This window comes from Phlebotomus papatasi, unplaced genomic scaffold, assembly GCF_024763615.1.
Source record: "Phlebotomus papatasi isolate M1 unplaced genomic scaffold, Ppap_2.1 HiC_scaffold_196, whole genome shotgun sequence".
NCBI classification, from domain to species: Eukaryota; Metazoa; Arthropoda; class Insecta; order Diptera; family Psychodidae; genus Phlebotomus; species Phlebotomus papatasi.
In genome coordinates, this window is record NW_026604435.1 from 5,080 (window position 1) to 27,878 (window position 22,799).

A 22,799-nucleotide genomic window follows, 5' to 3' on the forward strand; every position below is an offset into this window, starting at 1 on the left:
TTTTTAAATTCTTTCCCATGGTCAGACTGTACTTTTTCAGGAATTTTCCCACTCTTTTTAATAATATCGGCAAAAGCTTTACTAACCTCTTCTGCAGATTTATTCTTAAGTGGGCGCACAAATGCAAATTTGGAAAATACATCAATCACGGTTAGAATGAAAGAGTAATTGTCATTATGTTTTTTATACTGTCTCATATCAACCAAATCAATTTCCCATAACTCATCAATATTTGTAACTATATATTTATTTTTCGGATAATTCTTTATTACAGGATGATGCAAAGTATACACATCTTGTTTTTGCAAATAATTTGTTATGTCTTTTTCGCTGACAATATTTTTCAAATTTTCAAACAGTTTCTGTGGTCTGGCATACAAGTTTTTACTGTTTAAATTCAAATATTCCTCATCTAAGGTACTGGAGTCCATGATAATTTCTTTTGCACAGGAAAATTGATTTCAGATTGACCAGAGCCTTGTGGCATCTTCCTTATATAGCTTCGAGTTCGTTTCGGCGAACGTGGTGTAATTTTTCTGGCCCTCTTTGGTTTAGCAGGTGTTTTCTCAGGCTCATCTTTATTTGTAGGCACACTGTATACATTTCCCTCATTATCCTCAATTGTTATACATGCTGGAATGCTAGATCTTTGAGATGGATCTCGCTCATATTTCGACAATTTTTTTAAGAGCTTTTGTTGAGCACTTCTCGGGAGTCCATCAAAATGTTCATCATCAACAAGATTAGTGGTTTCGAAAATATCCTCTTCTCCTAAATTGATCAGGGAATCTTCTTTTTGAGAAAGTTCATTTTCTTGAACAATATCTTGAATTTCATCATCAATGAACATATCATCATTTTCAAACGCAGTTGTAGTAGATTTATCCAACGTTGGTGGTCCATTGTATCTTGTTTGGGTACCCACTGAATATGTTGGTAAAATTTTTCTCTGCTTTTCACGATGCAAATTGATAGATCGAGGAAAATTTTGCTTTTTGCGTTTCAATTCTGATTGCTTTGCAAGAGAATGTCTGTATCTGTACCATTTCTCAACATTGTTCATTTTTTTGTTAGAGAGAATTTTATATATCTCACGATCCAGAGATGTCAAATTTTTCTCAAAATTTATGAAAGGCTTTAATTCATCAAACAACTCGGGTGTGACTACTACATATCGTTGCAGAGAATTTTTCTTCCTATCCATTATGATCCCAAAAATTTTCCAATCGCTCCTGATAATAAAGTTGAAATTAGGATTGGTAAAAATCCTGATCCTCTCTGCACTAGTAATTTCCTCCTGGAGCACTGTGATGTTTTTGAGCATGCAATTTTGCGGATCTCATTTTTATACTTTTTCAGAGGTCCAATACGCTTAGGCTGAATTTGAAGATTTCCATTTAAAGTATTTTGTACGATTTCTTGCAAAGCTTTGATAGTTGATTGGGAACAATTTTGGATAATAGATTTCCTCAATGCTGGAGATGCATCTTTAAGCACATACAAAATATGCTTGTTTTCCTTCAATCTCTTGAAACAATTCCTGTGATTTACCTTCTTCTTCTTCTGTTTCATTTTTGGATAGATATTCGGGATTAGCAAAACACTCGCAAAAAGATTTATTGAAAATATTGGATCGATATCTAAAAATATCTGGTGTCTCCTGGTTTAGATCAATCATAAGATAGCCAAAAGGTTGTTCAGTGCACTCCTTATATACGTTCAACAAATGTCCAGGATTTTCTGGATGCAGTTGACGAGCGAGAGGAAAAAAATGTGATTTATCACGCACATTTTTGAAGATCACAAGATATTTTGCATTAAGAGAAATGGTTCGCGAGAATCTCGATTGATAGAAAATGTTTTGACAAATAAAAATTATTGAAATGTTTCGATGATGTGATTCTTTGATAAACATGTCACAAATTCTTTGCTCATATCTTTTATCAGTCATCATATCATCAATAATCACCAATTTAGCATTTTTATCATTGGTACCTATTTTATCGGGAATGCCTTGGCAAATTTTAAGATTTTGAATTTTTGGTAAATTGCCAACACTCCCTTGTTCAGAGAAACACCAATAAATGTTCTCAAAGTCCGTATCAGTATACTCTCTCAAGTTTCTCAAGAGATCGAGAGCAAAAGTTGTTTTCCCACACCCCGATGGGCCAGCCAGAATTATCGAGAAAGGCAATCGAAATTTAAACATCTTCTTTTCAAGAGTATATTCAAATGATGAAAGTTCGGATAGAGGCTGAAGTATTTATACTTTTCCCATCATGATCTTTGAAGAAATTTGAAAGTGAAAACGGAAAATGCGACCAAAAAAAGGGAAAAACAACCCCATAGAAGATTCCCAAGAAAAGAAATTGAGTACATTTTACAAAATCTTTTATTTGTCAAACCACAAAAAGATTAAATCAATTACTCTTCTTTCTTACATCCAAATTAACGAAATTTCCTCCTGCATCTTTGCCATGGTAGGCCAGCTCCCACATATCGTCTGCTGAAATTTTTATCAGTTCATCTCCGTTCATCCGCTTTGTCCATGATTTCGGGAGCCAAATACTGATATTTTTCTCCAACTCTGCAATGTAGGTTTTCCCAAACTTTGTGTTCACCATCCTTATTGCATGGATATGATAATATCTTCCTTCGGTCAGGCTGCTTGCAGTAATTGCCTTCTGCATTTTAACCTCCTTCCTAGCTTGATCGAACATTTTCTGAAGATCCTGTAAAAAAAAAATATAAAGAGAAACATAAGTTTTGATCATCTTCAAATAAATCAAATTAATAAAATCTTACCATTTTCGATGAGATTTTCAAGTAGATGACAGTAAACGTAAATGTTGACACTCTGATTGCTGAATGTAGAATAATTAAAATTTTCAAACGTTCGATTGCATTATATACTGGCAAGAAGTGCACCGATTAAAAAATTATCCCACGGGAAATTGAAATATGATTTTTCATCATAAGAAAATGCAAAATTGTGAAATAAATTCTTGGAAAAACATCAGTTCAGATAAAAAATGAAATTTGAGATTTTTCCTCTTTGTCTGCAGTAGGACATGTTTCGAACATGTCTGGATGACGCTATCAAAATGCATTTTCGCGATCGCAACTTTTCTCGGAAAAAATTCCATTCCCACCTGAAATATGATCCTTTGCACACGTGCAATAAAAAATCTCATAGAAAATGCAATATTGTGAAATAATTTCCTGGAAAAGCATCATTTTGCGAAGAATGAAATTGGACACTTTTCCTCTGCATGGACTAAGCTTATCGCGAAGACACTGCTGAATTTTTCGCGATCGCGACTTTTTCTTGGAATAGGAAATTCCATTCCCAGTTGAAATATGATCCTTTGCACACGTGCAATAAAAGTCTAATAGAAAATGCAAAATTGCGAAATAATTTCCTGGAAAAAGCATCATTTTGCGGAGAATGAAATTGGACACTTTCCCTCTGCATGGACTAAGCGTTAAAGACACCACTGAATTTTCGCGATCGCGACTTTTTTCTTGGAATAGGAAATTCTAATCCCACGTGCAATTGAAATTGGAGATTTTTGTCTGGACAAAGTTTGTCCATTCTGTGGGAAAATGCATTTTCGCGATAGATGAATGGGAGTATAAAAACCCATCGCGGAATGCAATTCTGTCACAGTCGCTGCAAATTTGGTGATTACACTATCTCGTGCTCTATAAGTGAAGAAGTTAAGTTTTGGTGAAAAAAAAAATGAGTGGAAACAATTTCGAAATACCGATGGAGATTCCTGCCCCAGAGACGCAATTCGTGAAGTTTCTTCAGAGAGTTAAATCATTCAACAAACGCTTTAACATCGTCCAAGTTGAGCTCAGTTTCCAACTAAGATGTCCTACTACGAACACCTGTACGGATTGGCTGAACAAGGCTTTCAACGAAGTTATTGAAACTATTCAAAAGGAAGGCGATCAGGGAGACAAAGTAATCCTTGAGATATTTCTTGAGGAGAACTCTCTAAATAAACCCATATTTTTGGGTCTTCGCCCCCTGGCCTCTTTATCAGCAGACGCTGTGTTTTCAGCTCTAGAGAAAGTGTATCAAAGCACAATAGTATTCAATATAGCAGATGTTCTAGGCGTTAAAGCTTATCTGCTACCTCAAATGGAAGGTAATCATCCACTTGATTATTAATGAATTATATTGTTTATTTTCTTGGCCTATTTGTGACCAACACAATACAGTAATATGCGAGAGAAAATAACTTAGTTTTTAATAAAATTATTTCACAGGACGAGGAAGACACCATAACCCAACCAGAATGAATCTGTCGGAGATGAGGAAGTATAAACAGAAGAGTATTGTAGACATCTCAGGACCATCTAATTGTTTACCAACCTCAATTGTTGTTGGTAAGTGCCTTTTAATAAATAATAATGAAGAGCGAAAAAAACAATTAGATCGTCTTAAACGATATCCTACAGTTCTAAAAAAAGAAGTTCTTCAATTAATTAAAAATGTAGGCGGGCCTGTTAGTGAAGAGGGTTCATACGGGCTTGATTTTGTCAATAGATTTGACAAAAAATTTGGCAATCAGTTTAGAATAAATATTTATGATGACGCGGGAAATTTTGAAAGCATAGCATATAAATCGCGGAGGACCCAGGAAAATCATAAAAAAGTTATTAATTTATTTTATAATAAAGCAGAACGACATTATTTTTGTATTAAATCAGTCAAGGGATTTTTTGGCTTTAACTATCAATGTGATATTTGCGACAGTTTATACAATAGGAGCCATATCTGTCCTGAGACGTGCAAATACTGCACCAATACCCCACCATGTCCCTCTGTCAGGGATATGATCCCCTGTATTGCCTGTAATCGATCATTCAGGGGTACTAATTGTCTTCAACACCATATTGATAAGGGGGTATGCAACACTAGAAAATTGTGCGATCAATGTTTTACCATGTTTGATCCCAAGACTCCACATGATTGTAATTCACGAACTTGTGATATTTGCTTCAAAGTTTGCCCACTTCCACATTTTTGCTATATGCAAGAATTTAAGAAAAAACCTTCAACGGAATATACGCTAATTTTCTATGATTTTGAGTCAGAGTTTGTAGATATTGGGAATGGATTTTCAAAACATGTTCCGAATCTCTGTATATCATACACAGTATGTCACATGTGTGGTCATTCTTTAGATTCTAATTGCCCTAATTGTGCCCCCGTGGAACATGTTTTTGAGAGCGATAGCAACAGGTCAGCGGTGGAAAAATTTGTAGACTATGTACTTACCTTTAGGCCTATGCCCACTGTTGCTATCGCTCACAATGCCAAAGGCTATGATGCGCAGTTCATACTCGAAGAACTGTGTCAGAGGGAAGAGAAGATCGAACCTATTCTACAAGGTTGCAAAATATTGTATGCGAAAGTTAAGGGAGTAACATTTCTGGACTCCCTATCCTTTATTCCCTTCCCTCTGTCACAGTTCTCAAAGAGTTTTGGACTGCCCGAATGCGATAAGGGATATTATCCGTATAAATTTAATATTACGGGAAACCGCTCTTATATTGGACCTTATCCTCCAATTGATATGTACCCAATCGAATCCATGTCTTCGCAGCAATATGCCGAGTTTCTAGAATGGTATGAGCAAGTCAAAGAACTCCCCTTTGACAACCGTAAAGAGCTCATCCATTACTGTCGCCAGGATGTTAAAATTCTTATGAAAGGATGCCTCAATTTCATGTTCTCCTTTATCGAAACCACAGGCCTAAATCCTTTCTTGCAGGCTATCACCATAGCTGACGCTGTGATGAAAGCCTACAGGAAAAAATACCTTATTCCCAACACCCTTGCCATTACTCCGAAAAACAACTACAATTCCAATTTCCTTCAAATGCAGAGCAAAATTTCTTTGAAATGGCTCGTGCATATGAAAGAAACTTCCAATCCTAACATAAAATATGAGGTAAAACTGCGCGGTTCTCGATATATTGCAGATGGATATGATGAGGCCTCTAACACTGTGTATAGTTTTGAGGGTTGTTTCTTCCATGGACATACATGTTTTCTAAATAGAGGACATGCATTCTCGAAGAGACCCAATGATAACATGCAGAGTCGTTATGAGGCTACTCTGAAACGATTGGATCACATTCGACAATTGGGGTATAATCTTGTTTCAATTTGGGAGTGTGAATTCCGTCGGATGTTAGAATCAGACCCTGTGCTTGCGGAGAGACTGAACAATCATCCTGAAGTTGTTGATTCCGGATTTGATTTACGATCAGCGGTTTACGGGGGCCGAACTGAGGTTTTCCGCACATATTACAAATGTCGCCCCGGGGATAAAATTTATTATTACGACTTTACGTCACTCTACCCGTGGGCGAATAAATATTCGAAGTATTTCGTCGGGCACCCAAAAATTATCAAAGATATTCCAAGTCAGGAGGAAGTATTAAGGCATGATGGTGTGGTGAAATGCACCATTCTCCCACCAAAAGGCTTATACATCCCCTGTCTTCCCTTCAGGTGCAATAACCGACTCTTCTTCCCTCTCTGTCGTAAATGTGCGGAAGAACTCAATACTGATCGATGTCTCCATTCAGACGATGAGAGATCCCTCACAGGAATATGGTCCATTGATGAAGTCCGTCTCGCTGTTGATCATGGCTACGTGATCACCAAATGCTTTGAAGTCTGGTCATACAGAACTTCGCAATATAATCGTGAGACGGGTGAACGTGGTCTTTTTGCCGATTACGTCGATAATTTTCTCAAAATTAAACAGGAAGCTAGTGGATGGCCCTCGGGAGTTGAATCCGAATCCGATAAAGATAATTATATCAGCGAATTCTTTGAAAATGAGGGGATACAGCTTGATAAAGACAACATACGCGTTAACAAAGGCATGCGTTCTCTTGCAAAAATTATGTTGAACAGTTTGTGGGGCAGATTCATAATGCGGGAGAATTTCACGAAAACTACAATTTGTAATTCTCCTGAGGAATTGAATGCACTTCTTTCATCAGAAGCAATTAAAATTGTACAATTCTACCCCGCAAGCGACAACCAATTTATTGTTTCATGGAAGCACATTCATGATTCTGAGCCTCCATCGAAATATGTAAATATGGGTGTCGGAATCTGCACCACAACCAATGCAAGGATCAAGTTGTATTCCATCTTATCAAAGATAGGACATAATATTTTTTATTGTGACACGGATTCAGTCATCTACGTAGTCCCTGCAGGGGAAGAGAATCCTCTTTCCACTGGTAAATTTTTGGGGGAATTAACTGATGAATTGGCTGATTTCGGTGAGGGAGCCTTCATCGAAGAATTCGTAAGCACAGGGCCAAAAGTCTATGGCTTGAAAATTTACTCCCCGTCTACAAACTCTTACTCTTATAAAGTAGTGTGCAAGGGCATATCACAAAACAGGGAAGTAGCAAAAGATATAAATTTTGATAGTTTAAAATCCTTGGTCCTCTGCGACGATAAAGAAATTAAAGTAACTTACCCAAACAAAATTCAGCGTCAAAAACATTTTAAAATTGTATCTGGACCCTCTTCAAAAACAACCCAATTTACTTTCATAAAAAGACGTTGCATCGAGAATAATTACACTTTACCATTCGGATATTAGGTTTTGATTTTTAATAAGATTTACTTTTATTATTTTGTAAATAGATTATCTTTCATTAAATAATTTTTGTATATATATGTAGAATATGTTATAAACTTTTTTGTCTAATAAATGATTTATATAGAAAATAAATATCTTTTAATTTCCACTGAATTGCAACGTTGGTGTTTTTCCATTTTGAGAAGTTGAAGAAGTGAGGAAAAGACAGCAAATAATTTGAGAATAATTTTCTTTATTTTAAAATTATAAAATTACAAGTTTTCCTTATCTAATTTTGAGGATGAATTTATTTTATCAACATAAAAACTTATTTCGGTAAATAATCTGAAGTAATTTATCGGTGAACGATTTTCTACAGGAGGTGTAAATGAAGTAGCTTCAAGTTTATTTACTCCTGCTATTTTACATGTTTGTATATAATTCTCAAAATACTGTTGAATATAATTTTGAATAGAATGGTTATAAATCAAGGTAACATTTATGAAATATTTTAAGTTCATAAGACAATCAAATTCTTTTTCGTTTAAGAGAATTGTATTTCCATTTTGAGACAACATTATTGGCTTCATATTTTCAACTTGAATAAAATTAAATTCCAAATTTTCAAATCTTGAGTTAATATATCCAGCATGCATTAGGTCTGTTTCTCCATTCTTCAGGATATCTCTGATATTCGCCTCACTCGAACACAGCATATTCCATGACTTTTGGGTGAAGTAAACAGTGTCAGATCCAAGCCAGTAGTTTGTTGCAGAAATTTTCACTATCGGTGTAAATTCATGTGTCCAGAATCCAACAGTGACAAAAGTAGTATTTAAGTCGTTTAGAAAGTATGTGTATCCATTTAGAATAGTCATATCAGACAGTAATTTGGGTTCCTTTTCCATAAATGGTCCAATGTCCATGGAAATTGGGTCTGCAGCTGAATTATGACCTGAAGTACCTTCTTCTACATGTTCAGATCTTTTATTTTGAGATTGTTTTGGTGGGATCGCTTTTGCACTTTGTATTTTAGTAACTTTTTTATTCTTTTTATTCTCCACAATCTTTCCCATTTTAGACTGTGTATTACCCATTACTTTACTCTTCGAATTCTAATGACAAACTGACAAAAGTCCTTATTTGATTTTATTGATATACGTTTCTGAAGAGTTTTAGTATTTTCCGATCATTTGCATATGTATTTGTGCCGAATATTCGGAGAAATTCGGACATAGACTTTCCTTTTGATCGAAAATACGCATACATACAACAATATTGTCCACACACTGAAGAAAAAGCACCCTGAAGTTGTTTCTTATTGTAAATAATTATTTTATGCGGGACATGTTGTCTAATAAATCTTGCTAAATATTTATTTCTCAGAAAACGGCCATATGAATCAAAAATTTCAACTGGATTATTATCTGTAGGTAAATAAATCGCAATCCAATGTTTACCGGGATGATGCGAAGGGGCCGTGTTGACGATTATTATAGAAGGAAATTTGACATTATATTTGGGAAGTTTGTCTATAGGGTAAACTCCACCAAAAATATTTCTTGTATGTCTGTTATTAAGCAATTTAGCCTTAATTTGAAGGGTGTTCATGGTTAAATAATTTATTTTGCCAACAATAGCACCTATTTATACTCATTGTGAAATTCGTCAAATAAGATTTTCAAAATATAGTGAAATTGCACTCATCAATTAAATTGCACACACAAGACATTTTTTCAGTGCTGTTTCCTCCGTCTGAAGGAATCAAATTCTCGCGCTGAGCGATAGCCACACACCTGCCCATAGCGAGCGCGCGGAAAGGTCTCATATTGCATTGCATTTTTCCACACTTGGACACTGCGGAGGAAAAAGATTATGAAGAATCTCACCTAAAATTTCACTCACTGCATAGGAAAGACCTCTGACAAATCTTCTATCATGCCAGGAGTGGTATAATGGATAAGGTATTGGACTCGCAACCGAGAGGCCGCGTGATCAATTCCCATGGATGGCAGATCTTTTCTCATATAATTTATATAAGCAGAAAAAAATTACATGAGAAAGAGTCCACCAAAGTAATTTCCGTTAATTTAAAATATTCAAAATGTCCATCAAAAAGCGTAATATCAAAAAGTTTTAAAGTTCTAAAAAGTTCAAGATGGCCGTCTCAAAGCTCACAAAAAGTTCAATATGGACTCTGAAACTATTTACATTCAAACTCTAAAACTCCGTGACGTCACTAACAGCATTCTGCTCCATAACATCATAGTGCTCAATCACATCATAGTGCTCAATCACATCATCGTGCTCAATCACATCATCGTGCTCAATCACATCATTGTGCTCCATATTCACTTAAAATTTAAGTTAAAAATCAAAAATGTGAGGAGCGGGGAGGGGGGAGCGGGGGCGGGGGGGGGGGGCAGCGGATTGGCCTGATGGTAGCACATCGACCAGAGCCCCCACCCCACCCTCTGTGACGTCGCCAACATCATCGTGCGCAATCATGACGTCAGCCACATCATTCTGCGCGCACGCCCATTTGAATCAGCGACTATGCTATTTACATCACTCTGCGCAATCCTTACTACTGAAAATCCTGAAGGGCAAAGAGAAAAACCCCCTTTTTCCACCGGACCACTGCCCTATTGCCTCGAATATTGAACATGATAAAAATTTTACTCGAGAAAACTACATCCCGATCAGAAAAAATGTGGCTGCCTCTAAACTGCAGAGAAATGGGAAACAAAATCGCGACCGAATTCAGTGCATCCCAATCGAAAAAAAAAAAAGTAAAATAAAATAGATAATCGAATTAAGGTGTCCGAAATTATATGTGGACGTCAAAAACTGACGAAGGAGAAAAAATAATTAAAGTGTTGGCCAATAAAAAATTGATTGGTTTTTGTCGTCTTGACGAAAATACCGAATCAAAAATACTAGTAACAGCAAGAAGTGCTACTCACTTTAAATTCCCAAGGGGACACTGCTAGCAATGTGTCTTAAAAGGGGATAAACAGTTTGATGATTGAAATAGCCGAACATAGTTCGCTTCAGCATAAGGGCTGGGCTATATCTGTATCAATCATCTCGATCAAAATGAACACCTAAAGGCGAAACGACCATAATTTTAATTTAGGTCTATCCATAATGAAACGATGGCCTACTTATGAATTTTCTCCGTTCACAAGAAATAGAAATTAAATAAAATTAATAAATATGGTCTCTCTACGTTTACCCGCTCATACACCCGTACAAAAAATCAAGTTACGTTAGATACAAAAGAAAGTTCCAGTGGACGATGCCGATATTGTTGCCAAAAAAAATAATCCGTCCTGCTGGCAAAAAATCCCTTAACCTGGCTTGATGTCCTTACGGTGGAATACTGCCTTGCGATGAGTGTTTCAGGTCTTCCAACTCGTAAGTTTTGTCCGTGAACGGGACAACACCTTGCTCTTCACCCATGGACAAAAATTTCGCCCTGAATCTTTTTATCGGCATCAGACAACACAAAGGATCGCCTGTAGACCACGTCCACCCACGGAAAATCTACCCGGCTTCTTACGTAAATCGTATCGCTTTTTAGACGCCTCATGGCATTTCTTCGACCTATCCATGGCCTTCTGTCTGGCCAATTTTAACTCCTTTATCCTCTCTTCGATCGATGGAATCGTATTAGCATCGGAATGCGTATACTCATCCCCATGTGAAAACATATTTTTGCCCAAAATTTAAATAATACGGAGAAAAATTGTGTAGTGTCGTGTACCGAGGATCGCATAGCCATCCCCTATTTCGGCTAAATATTTTGGCCAATTTGTGTGTTTTAGACCCTATATACGACCTGATAGCAGTAAACAATAGTCCTATTTGCTCTCTCAGTAGGATTGGCTTGTGGGGGTATACCCTGAGGTAAAACCATTGGGCAACACCGAGATTTCTCAAAAAGGGACTGAAGTTGAGCGGATTTTGAAACTACTACCATTATCGGTCAGAAGGGACACGAGGGACTCCGAACTGTGGGAAGACATTTTGAGACAAAATTTTGATAACAGAGTTTGCAGTAGAATTTTCTAAGAGGATATAAAAGGACATACTTGGTCAGCTTGTCGATCAAGACCAAGATAAAGCGATGGCCCATAGTACTAGGTACTAAAGGTCCGATAAAAATCGGCTGATAGATGTTCCCAGGGACGTGATGCAACTACATGATTACCCATCGGAGGTGTTAAATCATAATTCGGGGCCTTAGATTTCTTACAAGTTTCGCATTTACGGATATAATTGCGCACGTCTGTGCGAAGGCAAGGCCAATAAAAATATTCCGTAATTCTGCGGAAGGTTTTAAAGAACCCGAAATGTGCCGAAGTGGGATCATCATGGTATTTCTGCAAAAATGGCCTGACGTTCACCCTTAGGGGACACAGCATCTCCACCTAAAAACTATAAGTTCCTAAAGGAGTTTTTTATAGCGGATATACTTGTAAAGCTGGCCGTCTTCTAATTTATACTCCGGAAGGCTGCTCGGGGATTTCGAGACTTGGTCATATAGAGACGCATACCATTTATCTTCCCGGGTCGAAATGGTATTAACGTTCCGTGAAAGGAAAATCAGCTATCACGTTTACTTTTACCGGGGACGGTGGACTATGTCCAAAGGTCAAAATTGCTGAAATTCCAACAACCATCTTTCCTATACGACCCACGGGCTTGCTTCTGGGATAAGATCCACTGGAGTGCAGAATGATCTGTCTCCAAAGTGAACTTGGTATGAAGCAAGAATTGCGAAAAACCTTCGAAGACAAAATATAGACAAGCCAAGGCTTCTTTTTCCGTAGTAGAGTACTTCTGCTCAGCCGCCCGTGAAACTTTCGCGAAATATAGCAAATAACTCCTTCCTCATTACCTACTCCCTGAACAAGGACTCCCCCCCGCCCCAAACATCACTAGCGTCAGCACGCACTATGAAGGGTTGAGAATAGTCGGGAAGTTTTAAAAATAGGGGGCAGATACAAGGAGCTGCTTCAATTCCGAAAAGCCACGGTCGGCCTCCGGAGACCATTCAATCCTTAAAGGATTACCTTTTAAAAAGGTCGGTTAAAGGAGCCGAAATACTCGCAAAAATTTGGGATGAAAACGCCTGAACCATCCTGCCATACCGAGAAACTGACGTAATGCCTTGGGTGTTTTTAGGGACAGGAATATTGCAGATGGCTTGGACTTTACCATCGTTTTGTACTTAGACCCTGAGTGCTTAAAGTGTACCCCCAGATAGTCTAAACTCTGACATACAGAATTTAGACTTCTCCAGGTTGATGGAAAGATTGGCTTTTTTCAAACGACCAGCGACCTCATTTAAAATTTTCAAATGGGATTCAAAATCCTGAGTGAGAAACAATGATATCGTCCAGAAAACAAAAGACATTGGGCTCTAAGTCGCATCCAATAACTATATCCATCAGTCTCGCCATCGTCATAGGACTATTTACTAAGCCAAAAGGCATTCTTCTGTAGCAGTACATCTTTCGTCCTGGGATAGCGAAAACTAGTTTTGATCTGAGATTCTTCATCGAGCGGAATTTGCAAGAATGCGTCACTCAGATCAATGGATGATAGATATTTGGAGCTTTCTATACGATTAATAATGCTTTCAAGATTTGGAATAGCATAAGCATCTCTTATTGTTACTTTATTTAAACCTCGAGCATCAATGCAAATTCTAATTTTGCCCGATTTCTTCATTTGAATATTAGGAGGTGAGTTCCATGGAGAAAAAGAAACTTCCCGAAGTACCCCCATCCTAACCAGTCTCTGAATTTCAATATCCACTGCGGGAAGAAGATGATATGGGACAGGATAAGATGGTTTCCTTACGGGAGGGTTGTCACCAGTATCTATCGTGTGCTTTAAAATATCCGTGCAACCGAAAAAGTCCTCAGTAGTGATTAAAAAGTTTTTGATGGATTTTTCTAACTCCAGTCGTTCTGACTGGGAGAGCAGAATTTGATTATCCTGGGAATCAGGGACTGTTGAAAGTGCATTCAACAAAACTGGTTGTATGCCAAAGGCATGCCAAAAAATCCATCCCCAAAGTAAAGGGTATGGAAATTTCAGGGACTAATAGGGTGGGAATCAATTCTGTTCTACCATTGAAAGTTATCATTAAATCGACTACTTTGGTGGATAAATAAGTTGAACCATCGGCTACACGCACAACGATATTCGAAGTTCTTGGGACTAATTTTAGAATTTTTACTAAGTTCATGCAACCACATCCTAATATACTCTGAGACGCTCCACTGTCCAATAAAGCCATAGCCTCCTCAATGTCAAAAATTTTAACTTTAATATAGGGACGATTTTCCCCGTTAGGGTATATAATAAAGGATTCTACCTCTGAGGGAGGGACAGAATCATCAGAAATTAAGGACTCATTGTCTGACTCAAATTGTATTAAATCTCCCACTGTATTTGAATTTACATTAATGGTATCAACAAAAGAAATGAGATCTTGGTCATTGGAATCATCCATAGAGAGGTTTTTTGGAGATTCCGCGACCTCAGACTCTCTGTCTACTACTGGGTCGCATTGGGTTCCCCCTGTTGAGGGTTACAAACTGGACAAAGTCCATAAATAGTGCCGATCTTACCACACTTGAAACAAAGGTATTTGGGTCTTGTTGGGCAACTTCTAACATTATGGGAATTGCTCTTACAATGTATACAAGAATTTTTTCTGGATTGTGAATTGGGGTTGGAATTGGAATTGAGATTGGAATTAGGATTGGAATTAGAAGATTGAGAAGTACCCTCAGCACCATTGGATGAGTTACTCCCCCCACCCTGTCTCTGAATTGAGGAAGAATTGGTGTTTCGCCCCCCATTCCGCCCATTATCACGTGAAGAGGAATTTCTCCCCCCACCCCTTCCAGATTGCCTGGAATTGCCCCAGGATGAGGAATTGTTCCCCCCACTTCGCCCCCTTTGATCAGAAGTCCTGGCCAGGGACTCTGAATTATTTGTGGATGATTCCTGAAAACTCCCTATCTCATTAAATCGCACATTTCTGGGACGATCGAGAAAAGCATAGGAGCGGTTCCTCTCAATAAGTTTTAATTTTTGGGATAGCTCCGCTAATGTTGGGATTTCATATAGAAGAAGAGCATTAGACAGAGAGTAATGGAGATTTCTACGGATGAGACGAACTTTCTCGACTTCCGAAATTTCTTCATCCAGCTCCTCGAAGAGAGCTAACATGGATGCAAGAAAGACTTCTGCATTCTCCCCCACCCCCTGCTTTCGATCCTCAATTTTCTTCCTAATAGCGAAATCGCTCTCAAGATTGCAAAAAGCACTTAGAAATTTCTCGCGGAACTCCTCCCACGTACAACTTAAAAGATATTCCGAAAAGGAATCATACCACGTTTCAGCCCCATCGGAAAGTAAGAGTCTTATAGACCAAACCACCTCCTGCAGAGAAACGCCCTGGATCATGGCCATTCTCTCAACATCCCGCAAGAAGATTTTGGCCTTTTTCCCCTTGCGGTCACCAGAGAACCTAATTCCCCAGTCCTTTAACTGCAGGGGTTTTAATCTACGTGGAGCTGGTGTAGGAAACGGGTAGTGGCGTGACAAATTTTGGGGTTGAGAATCCCTAAATTCCCCAGAATGGACAGAACTGGATCTGCTGGAGGATCGAGATCTTCTACCAGCACATGAGAGTCTCAATTGCTCCATCGAATCCTGAATACTTTTCAGGATATTCTCAAGACCTTTTATTTGAGCATTCTGAACATTAAATTGCTCAACCGTAACAAATTGGGATTGGGGCCTATCTTGAGGCTGAGACACCGTGGATCCAATATTTGGGATGTCGAAAGTATCCCTACGGTCTTGCGAAAGGCTCAGATATGGGTGCTTAAGAAATTCTGGGACAAAGGACTCACTGGAGGCAGAAAGTTTAGATGTGGGCTTCTCAAATGGTACCTTCTTCTTCTCCTGGACATAACAGTCCGAAAATAGGGACTTTTTTGGGCTTTTAAGACGTTTAGTCTTTTGGACAGGTGAAGCAGGACGAGGAATAGCACCCCCCACTTTTCCCGAGACAGCATAATTCTTCAACTGTTCCCTGAACTGTTGCCTAAAATTTGCAAGTTCAGCAAGAGCAGGACCATAAAGGGCATTTTTGGGATCTCGAGGGTCTGATGTGAATTTTAATTTATTTTCGATGTGCTGAAACATTGTGAAAATCTCAGCTTGCTTCGAAAAAAGGACCTCGATATTCCCTACTTGCTCTCTAAATTTTTTAATAACTTGTAAGGTGTCATCCCTAATTTTTTTAGCATCGCCTTCAACGGGAAATAAAGGGTTTCCGCCAGCAATAGCAACCTTTAAAAGATCGCGGGCTTCTTCTAATGAAGCTGGCCATTTAATTCCCCTGGCCTGTAATTCCCAATCCAGTTGTTCTTCTGAGAGAAATTTTGGATTGAAATCCTCCATTTCTAACAGAGAACTCCCCAAAAGGGGGTAAAAATAGCCGAAAAAAGAAAAAAAAAAAAATCTCCCAAAAAGGGAAAAAAAGAAAGAAAAATATCCTAATACACTCCTATTCCAGAGAAAATGGATGAAAAATCCAGAAAACTACACCCAATGGAGATATAAATCACGAAAGAAAAAAAAAATCTCCAACGGAAAATCACAAAGAATATTATACGGAATAAATTACACGACGACAAGTAACAAATTAACATTCTCTTCCACGCGCCAAATTTTTTATTACCCCACCGTTAAGTCAATCGCATTCACTCCTAATGAGTTGCAAAAATCACCAAAAATGCACTGATAAGAGGTCAATGAACTCTGGGGAACCGGCAAATTAACCATGGGATAAACTTGAAAATCTACTCACGATTTCCTTTTGCGTCGGGCGCCAAAATATTGGGAAAAATATTTTATTCCTCCCTTCTATTCCCTCCGTTCCTTCCTTCCTTCAGTTCCCACGTTCGGGGCAAGGACTATGTCCCACACTCCCCTGTGTTCTCCGGTGAGAACACTCCCACGGAGGTTGAGATGGGAATTTGGGAGAGGTGGATGTGGCAGAGGTTACTCCGGAAAGCTCAGCATTGGGCTTGGTGTTCTTGGGGGCTCCCGGTGGCTTCAGTGGCTTCAATGCTTGGTGGTGATGATGGTGTTGCTGCTGGGGATTGGGCTGGTGGAGATGGGCGAGGTGATTGATGTTGCCTCCTCGGCGGTCAGTGGTGAAAGAGGCCGATTAGCGCTCTTTTACTTATCAGCTGCTGCTGATTTTTCTCCCTCCTCTCCTCGTCGCTAGCGCCCTCGTCGCCTCAGCAGGGCAACACACTCCACAGTTTTAAATTTAAATATGTTGCGCTCGCAACAATTGATGAATCAAACAATTTATTCTGGGGGCCTTTAGAACAGATTCTAAGTGCATCTATTGCTGTGTCACAAGTGTCCCAAAATTTATAACAGTAGTAAGGATTGCGCAGAGTGATGTAAATAGCATAGTCGCTGATTCAAATGGGCGTGCGCGCAGAATGATGTGGCTGACGTCATGATTGCGCACGATGATGTTGGCGACGTCACAGAGGGTGGGGGCTCTGGTCGATGTGCTACCATCAGGCCAATCCGCTGCTCCCCCCCGCCCCCGCTCCCCCCCTCCCCGCTCCTCACATTTTTGATTTTTAACTTAAATTTTAAGTGAATATGGAGCACAATGATGTGATTGAGCACGATGATGTGATTGAGCACGATGATGTGATTGAGCACTATGATGTGATTGAGCACTATGATGTTATGGAGCAGAATGCTGTTAGTGACGTCACGGAGTTTTAGAGTTTGAATGTAAATCGTTTCAGAGTCCATATTGAACTTTTTGTGAGCTTTGAGACGGCCATCTTGAACTTTTTAGAACTTTAAAACTTTTTGATATTGCGCGCTTTTTGATGGTCATTTTGAATTAACGGAAATTACTTTGGTGGACTTTTTCTCATGTATTTTTTTTCCCCTATACAAATGTATGTGAAAAGATCTGCCGTCCATGGGAATTGATCACCAGACCTCTCGGTTGCGAGTCCAGCACCTTATCCATTATGCCACTCATGCCATGATAGAAGGTTTGCCAGAAGTCTTTCCTATGCAGTAAGCGGGATTCTCTCTAGTCTCTGGCTTATGCACTGTCCAAGTGTGGAAAAATGCAAATGCAATTTGAGACCTTTTCGCGCGCTCGAGACCATATGGGAGAGACTATTTATATGAGTCTTTGCGCGACAATTTGATTCCTTCAGAGGAATGAAGCAACATGGAAAAATGTCTTGCAGTGCGCAATATAATTGTAAAATTGAGCGGAATTTCGCAATATTCACTAATTTTACTGGCGATAAGAACTATCAATAATTTTCATTGGTTATTGAACAGCATGATGTTGATGCCGTCATGCAATTTAAACCATTTTCATTGGATATTGATCAATAGATATTGAAACGTCATTGAGTTGAGATTTGCATGTAAACAGTTTTTTTCAAAGCATGCAACTTTTGAGCTTGCGTATTTCAATATTGTTTGCAATATTTGTCTTTTTTATTTAAATTGTAACATAAATTACCGAAAAATATCATACTTTTGCACTTACTTGATTATATCTGACATCATTCACATCTCTTGATGATACGATCAAACGATCTTTATGCAATTTGTCTAAAAAATATTTTTCATTCAGTTATTTCAGATAAGAAGTGATAAATTTCGTGAAAATTTATTGAATTTCTGCTTATATCAGATGATGACTGCAATGAAATTTCAAGAATCTGGGTTTAAGATCCCCAATTTTCAAATAAACAAACTGATGATCAAAGATGTTGCTATGCATATCTATACAATTGTGGGATTATTCGAAAATGATCTCTTGTATCATGCATCAAATAAAAGAATTAAAAGATGAATGAAAAAAATGTCAATGAGGGCAAAATTTCTTGTCTTGTGTATGAATCATTTAACTCTCTTGATCGCAAGTGGGAAAATATGGAAAAAGTGTTAGATTTCTCATAACTTTGTATTACAATGTTCTTTTTCTCTGACATTAGAGAATTTTTACAACATTACAGAACAAAATTATTCAAAGTGAATTATTGATTTGTGTTTTCTCTTATTATAATTTAGCAAAATGAAAAATATCTTTAAATATATGTACAATATTTACCTAAGAATTTGATTATGTGGAGAAATGGCAGCAGAGTGAAATAAAATAGGAACCGACTTTTCATATAAAATTGATTTTTATGAATGAAATGTTGTATACACTTCTATAATTCGGTACCTGGGATGCTGAATTAACTTATGCATTTTTCATTGATGACTCATTATCAAATTTATGTCTATTTCTGTGGCACATATCACAAAATCGAAGATGAAATCCTCTTTCTTTAGTAGAAGATCAATTTTTTTAAGATGACTCTCAGTAGAATAGGCATAAAAAATAAAATTCAAGCGATACTCACTAAAATAAAGTCAAACATTTGCGTTCTTACACTGATAAAAGAAATTTAGCTTTGCACTCACTAGCACTTCATCACTGAATACTATTAATTTTAGTTCTTGACCGTAAAGCTTCATCCTCCCCTGAATAAATCTTAACAAAATTTTATTTATTATATTGAAAAACAATTTAAAAAAAAGTAACTTCACTTGTTATTTAGAAAAATGTTCTATTTGCCCCTCGCATCCTACCTCTAGACTTTATTCTGAGATATGAACATGACATGACATGTCCAAACATGTTTCATCGTGTATGAAACAAACATTTTGCATACGTTTGCATAATTTTCTCGGGAAATTTCGTCAGTACGATCAAAAGATCCTAAAATATTTTATAGGAATTTGAACATTGGAAAAAAGTCTCATTTGTATCCCTGATTTATTGATGAGTGGAAGACATTTTCTTAGTGAAAAGTGATAAATCACAAAATAACTTATCTGAAAATATGGAGACAAAAGAAAGATCACATCAAGTTCCAAATGTAATGAAGGCAAAGCAGCACTTCAACAAATATAATCCTGATCCTGCTGAGGAACTTCGAAAGGATGAGGAACAATATGCAAGAAATCGACAACAAAATACAACTCCTGAACTACTGAATGCATACACCTATTTTCTAAATCGAACATGTACATTGTTTATCACGATCGGGTTTTCTCCAGAGAATTTTTCACCAGTTGCTAAAATATGTGCCGTAAGCTACTGGGATGGAATTGACGCTGTAGAATTCACCCAAAATACATGGACAACGTTCTGTGCCAATGAACAAACTTTAAGGAAATTATTGGGAGAGGATGCTGGAAAGGATGATGCCAACATGAAACTGGAGTTGCTGAATATTCAACTTGACAACTGCGTGAACATTCGTAGTTACTGCGCTGTGGAAAATTCTGAACTACTTATTCTCAGCCAAAATAATGGAATTGATCGTTTATCTCTAAATATTGCAGAATTTGAAAAATTAATGTTACTTTCTGAATTTATAAATGCAACTTTGATTTACAATAGTTCTGTACAGTGGTATGTACAAGAATATTTTGAGAGATACAGCAATGTTTGTAAATCTTTAGGTGTGCAAAGATTGGAAAATTCTAATTTTTCAAACAGCAATACTTTTGATCCACCAGTCAATTATTTTCGCCTGTTTCATGAAATTCCTTTTGTAGCAAGTAAATCAAATATTTCTTAAAATGTAACATGTGTATAAAAATCAAATGATGTCAAATAAAAAGATGAGAAAACGTAAATGTAAATTGTTTTAATCTTGTATATTTGCAATCTGAATCCTCTTAAGATAAGAAGAATGGAGAAAAAAATGAAACTTCAATTGCACGCAGGGTTATGCATTATGCCAATATTTATCTATACCAACATTCCCTTTTCATCTCAACATATTAGGTGTGATTCCTTCATAATCACACCTATTTGCTATGTGAGCAAGATTAAAGTCAATGAAATAAAATTATTTGTGAGAATTTTGTCTTGTTGTGAAGAGAAATTGTTTTACAATCAATTATTTCAACATCACACAATGTTTCATCTATGCATCAAGAAAAACACGACATGTTTCATTGATGCATCATGAAAAAAATCAATATGAAAATGCACTGAAAAATTTTACCAACATAAAAAAATCTGCAGAGAGATATCATATTTTTTATCATCTTGCATTTTTTCTGCATCAAAATATTTTCTTCACGTGAAAAAAAATCTTCAAAGTGGCGTCTGTCATTTTTTCTCAACGTAATCTGATTTTTTCTTTGCAGCATTAGCAGGATTGTTTTAATTACATTTTATAGCACAATCAAAAATGATTGTATCGAACTTCTTTGACAAAATCTACTCGATTGCATGCAACTACTTTTAAACAATTCACATGATTCCTCATGTTGATGGCAACATAAAAACAAAAAAAAATAATGATACTTTGATCAGATGCGAAAGAAAACTCATTTCATTGTTTTACAATCAATTTTATTTATAACTTAGTCGGTTGTAGTTTTTCATTACACAAAAAAATCTTGACTTCATTTTTGTTTTCTTCACGAGAAATATATTCTTGTAGTCTCAACGTATGGCTCTCGGCATATAGGGCAATGTCTTGTTTTTGAAGCACATCCTTGACAAGCAGCAACGTGTCCACAAGGTAGGAAAGCGGTATCGTATTCATTGTTGTAGCATATTTTGCAGATTTTATGTGATTGCTGTACAATATCGTATTCTGCTTCTACATTATCACAATCCAAAATTTGATCGCCAAAGAATATCTCGAACAAATTATCAATTGTATTTTCATCATTAGTGTTAAAGAATTGTACCATCAATTGTTTTTTCTCCAAAATAGTCATGCTTTTTCCATTTTTCATTTTTCTTGAAATTTTTTCCACTACACCGCGACGTAAAATCTCATTGTTGTTTTCATGAATCAGTTCGATCATTTGGGCAATTGACTTTTTATGCAAAATGAGGTGCACCAAATCAGACTCTGATTTATCTTTTGCCAAAGCTTCGGCTAACTGTCTCAAGCTGTACGTACTCATGGCGATGTAGATTTCTTCTGATTGATTTTTTAAGATACACCATGTTAAATAATTGTGAAAAATGTTTGTAATGAACAATTTTCAATGAAAGAAAGAAAGGGGAGAGGGATTTTTGGGTTAAAAACGCTCTAAATTTATACTTTTAACTTTTTATTGCAAATGATATAGAAAATTATACATCACTACTAGAATTTTCAGATGAATATACATGATCTGAAGCAGGTTTCCTAGAATAATATAACGTTTGTTCCTCAAAATCAGATAAAAAATCTTCCGCAGGTACTTGATCTCCTTCTGAATCAGTCACATATTCTGCAAGGTAAAGATTTTTCTCCTGTTTTTCAACGTATGTTTCTGTGAGCTTATCTTTTCTTTTACACATGAGTTGATCTTCAACTTCTTTGTTAGACTCCTCTACCTCACTCCTTTGAATTTTGTGTAACTTCTCAGAAGCTATGTCACGTTCCATTTTATTTAAAATTTCTTCTATCCAAGATGGCAGGTCATCAGAATGTGATCTTTTTCGTGTAAATCTTTCCAAAATTTTCTCAGCTTCTTCTTTCGTAGGATTATGATTTATCAAAAACTGCAAAACAGTTTCGTCAAATATAATTTTTATGAATTTCTTTATTCAAAAATATGGAACTCACCATGTTATTGTGTATCCGAAATATGTATTCTCCGTGAATTAGGTTGGGCCTATCTTTCGTAAAACAAACTTATTGGTTTGACTGTCGATTATAGAATAACAACAATTTTACACACTTGGTTGAAATATCCAGTTCAAGTTATGCATCACTTAAAAAATTATCCAATATTGCGAAATTTAAATATTATTTTTCACACGTGCAATGAAAAATGTCTCATAAAAGTTTCAAAATTGTACGATATTTTACTGGAAAAACACCATACGTGATAAAAAGATGAAATTTGAGATTTTCCCTCTTTGTATGCACTAGGACATGTTTCGAACAAGACTTGATGGCCCTAGTAAAATACACTTACACGATCGCAACTTTTCTTGGAAAAAATCCATTCCCAGTTGAAATATGATCCTCTGCACACGTGCAATTA

At 37.0% G+C, this 22,799-nt stretch overlaps 1 protein-coding gene and 1 long non-coding RNA gene across 2 annotated transcripts; one reads left to right on the forward strand and one right to left on the reverse strand.

Moving 5' to 3' along the window:
• Positions 1 to 2,374: 2,374 nt before the first annotated feature.
• LOC129808917 (uncharacterized) lies at positions 2,375 to 2,862 on the reverse strand. Its single transcript, XR_008752477.1, has 2 exons — positions 2,806 to 2,862; positions 2,375 to 2,732 (listed from the first exon to the last, which is right to left on the reverse strand). It is a non-coding gene; the product is annotated as an uncharacterized LOC129808917 (long non-coding RNA).
• Positions 2,863 to 3,742: 880 nt separating this feature from the next.
• On the forward strand, positions 3,743 to 10,194 carry LOC129808916 (uncharacterized). The gene is made up of 2 exons (XM_055858823.1): positions 3,743 to 4,157; positions 4,279 to 10,194. The coding sequence occupies exons 1-2, from the start codon at positions 3,743 to 3,745 to the stop codon at positions 7,650 to 7,652; spliced, it is 3,789 nt and encodes a 1,262-aa protein (XP_055714798.1). The 3' UTR covers positions 7,653 to 10,194.
• Positions 10,195 to 22,799: the final 12,605 nt, after the last annotated feature.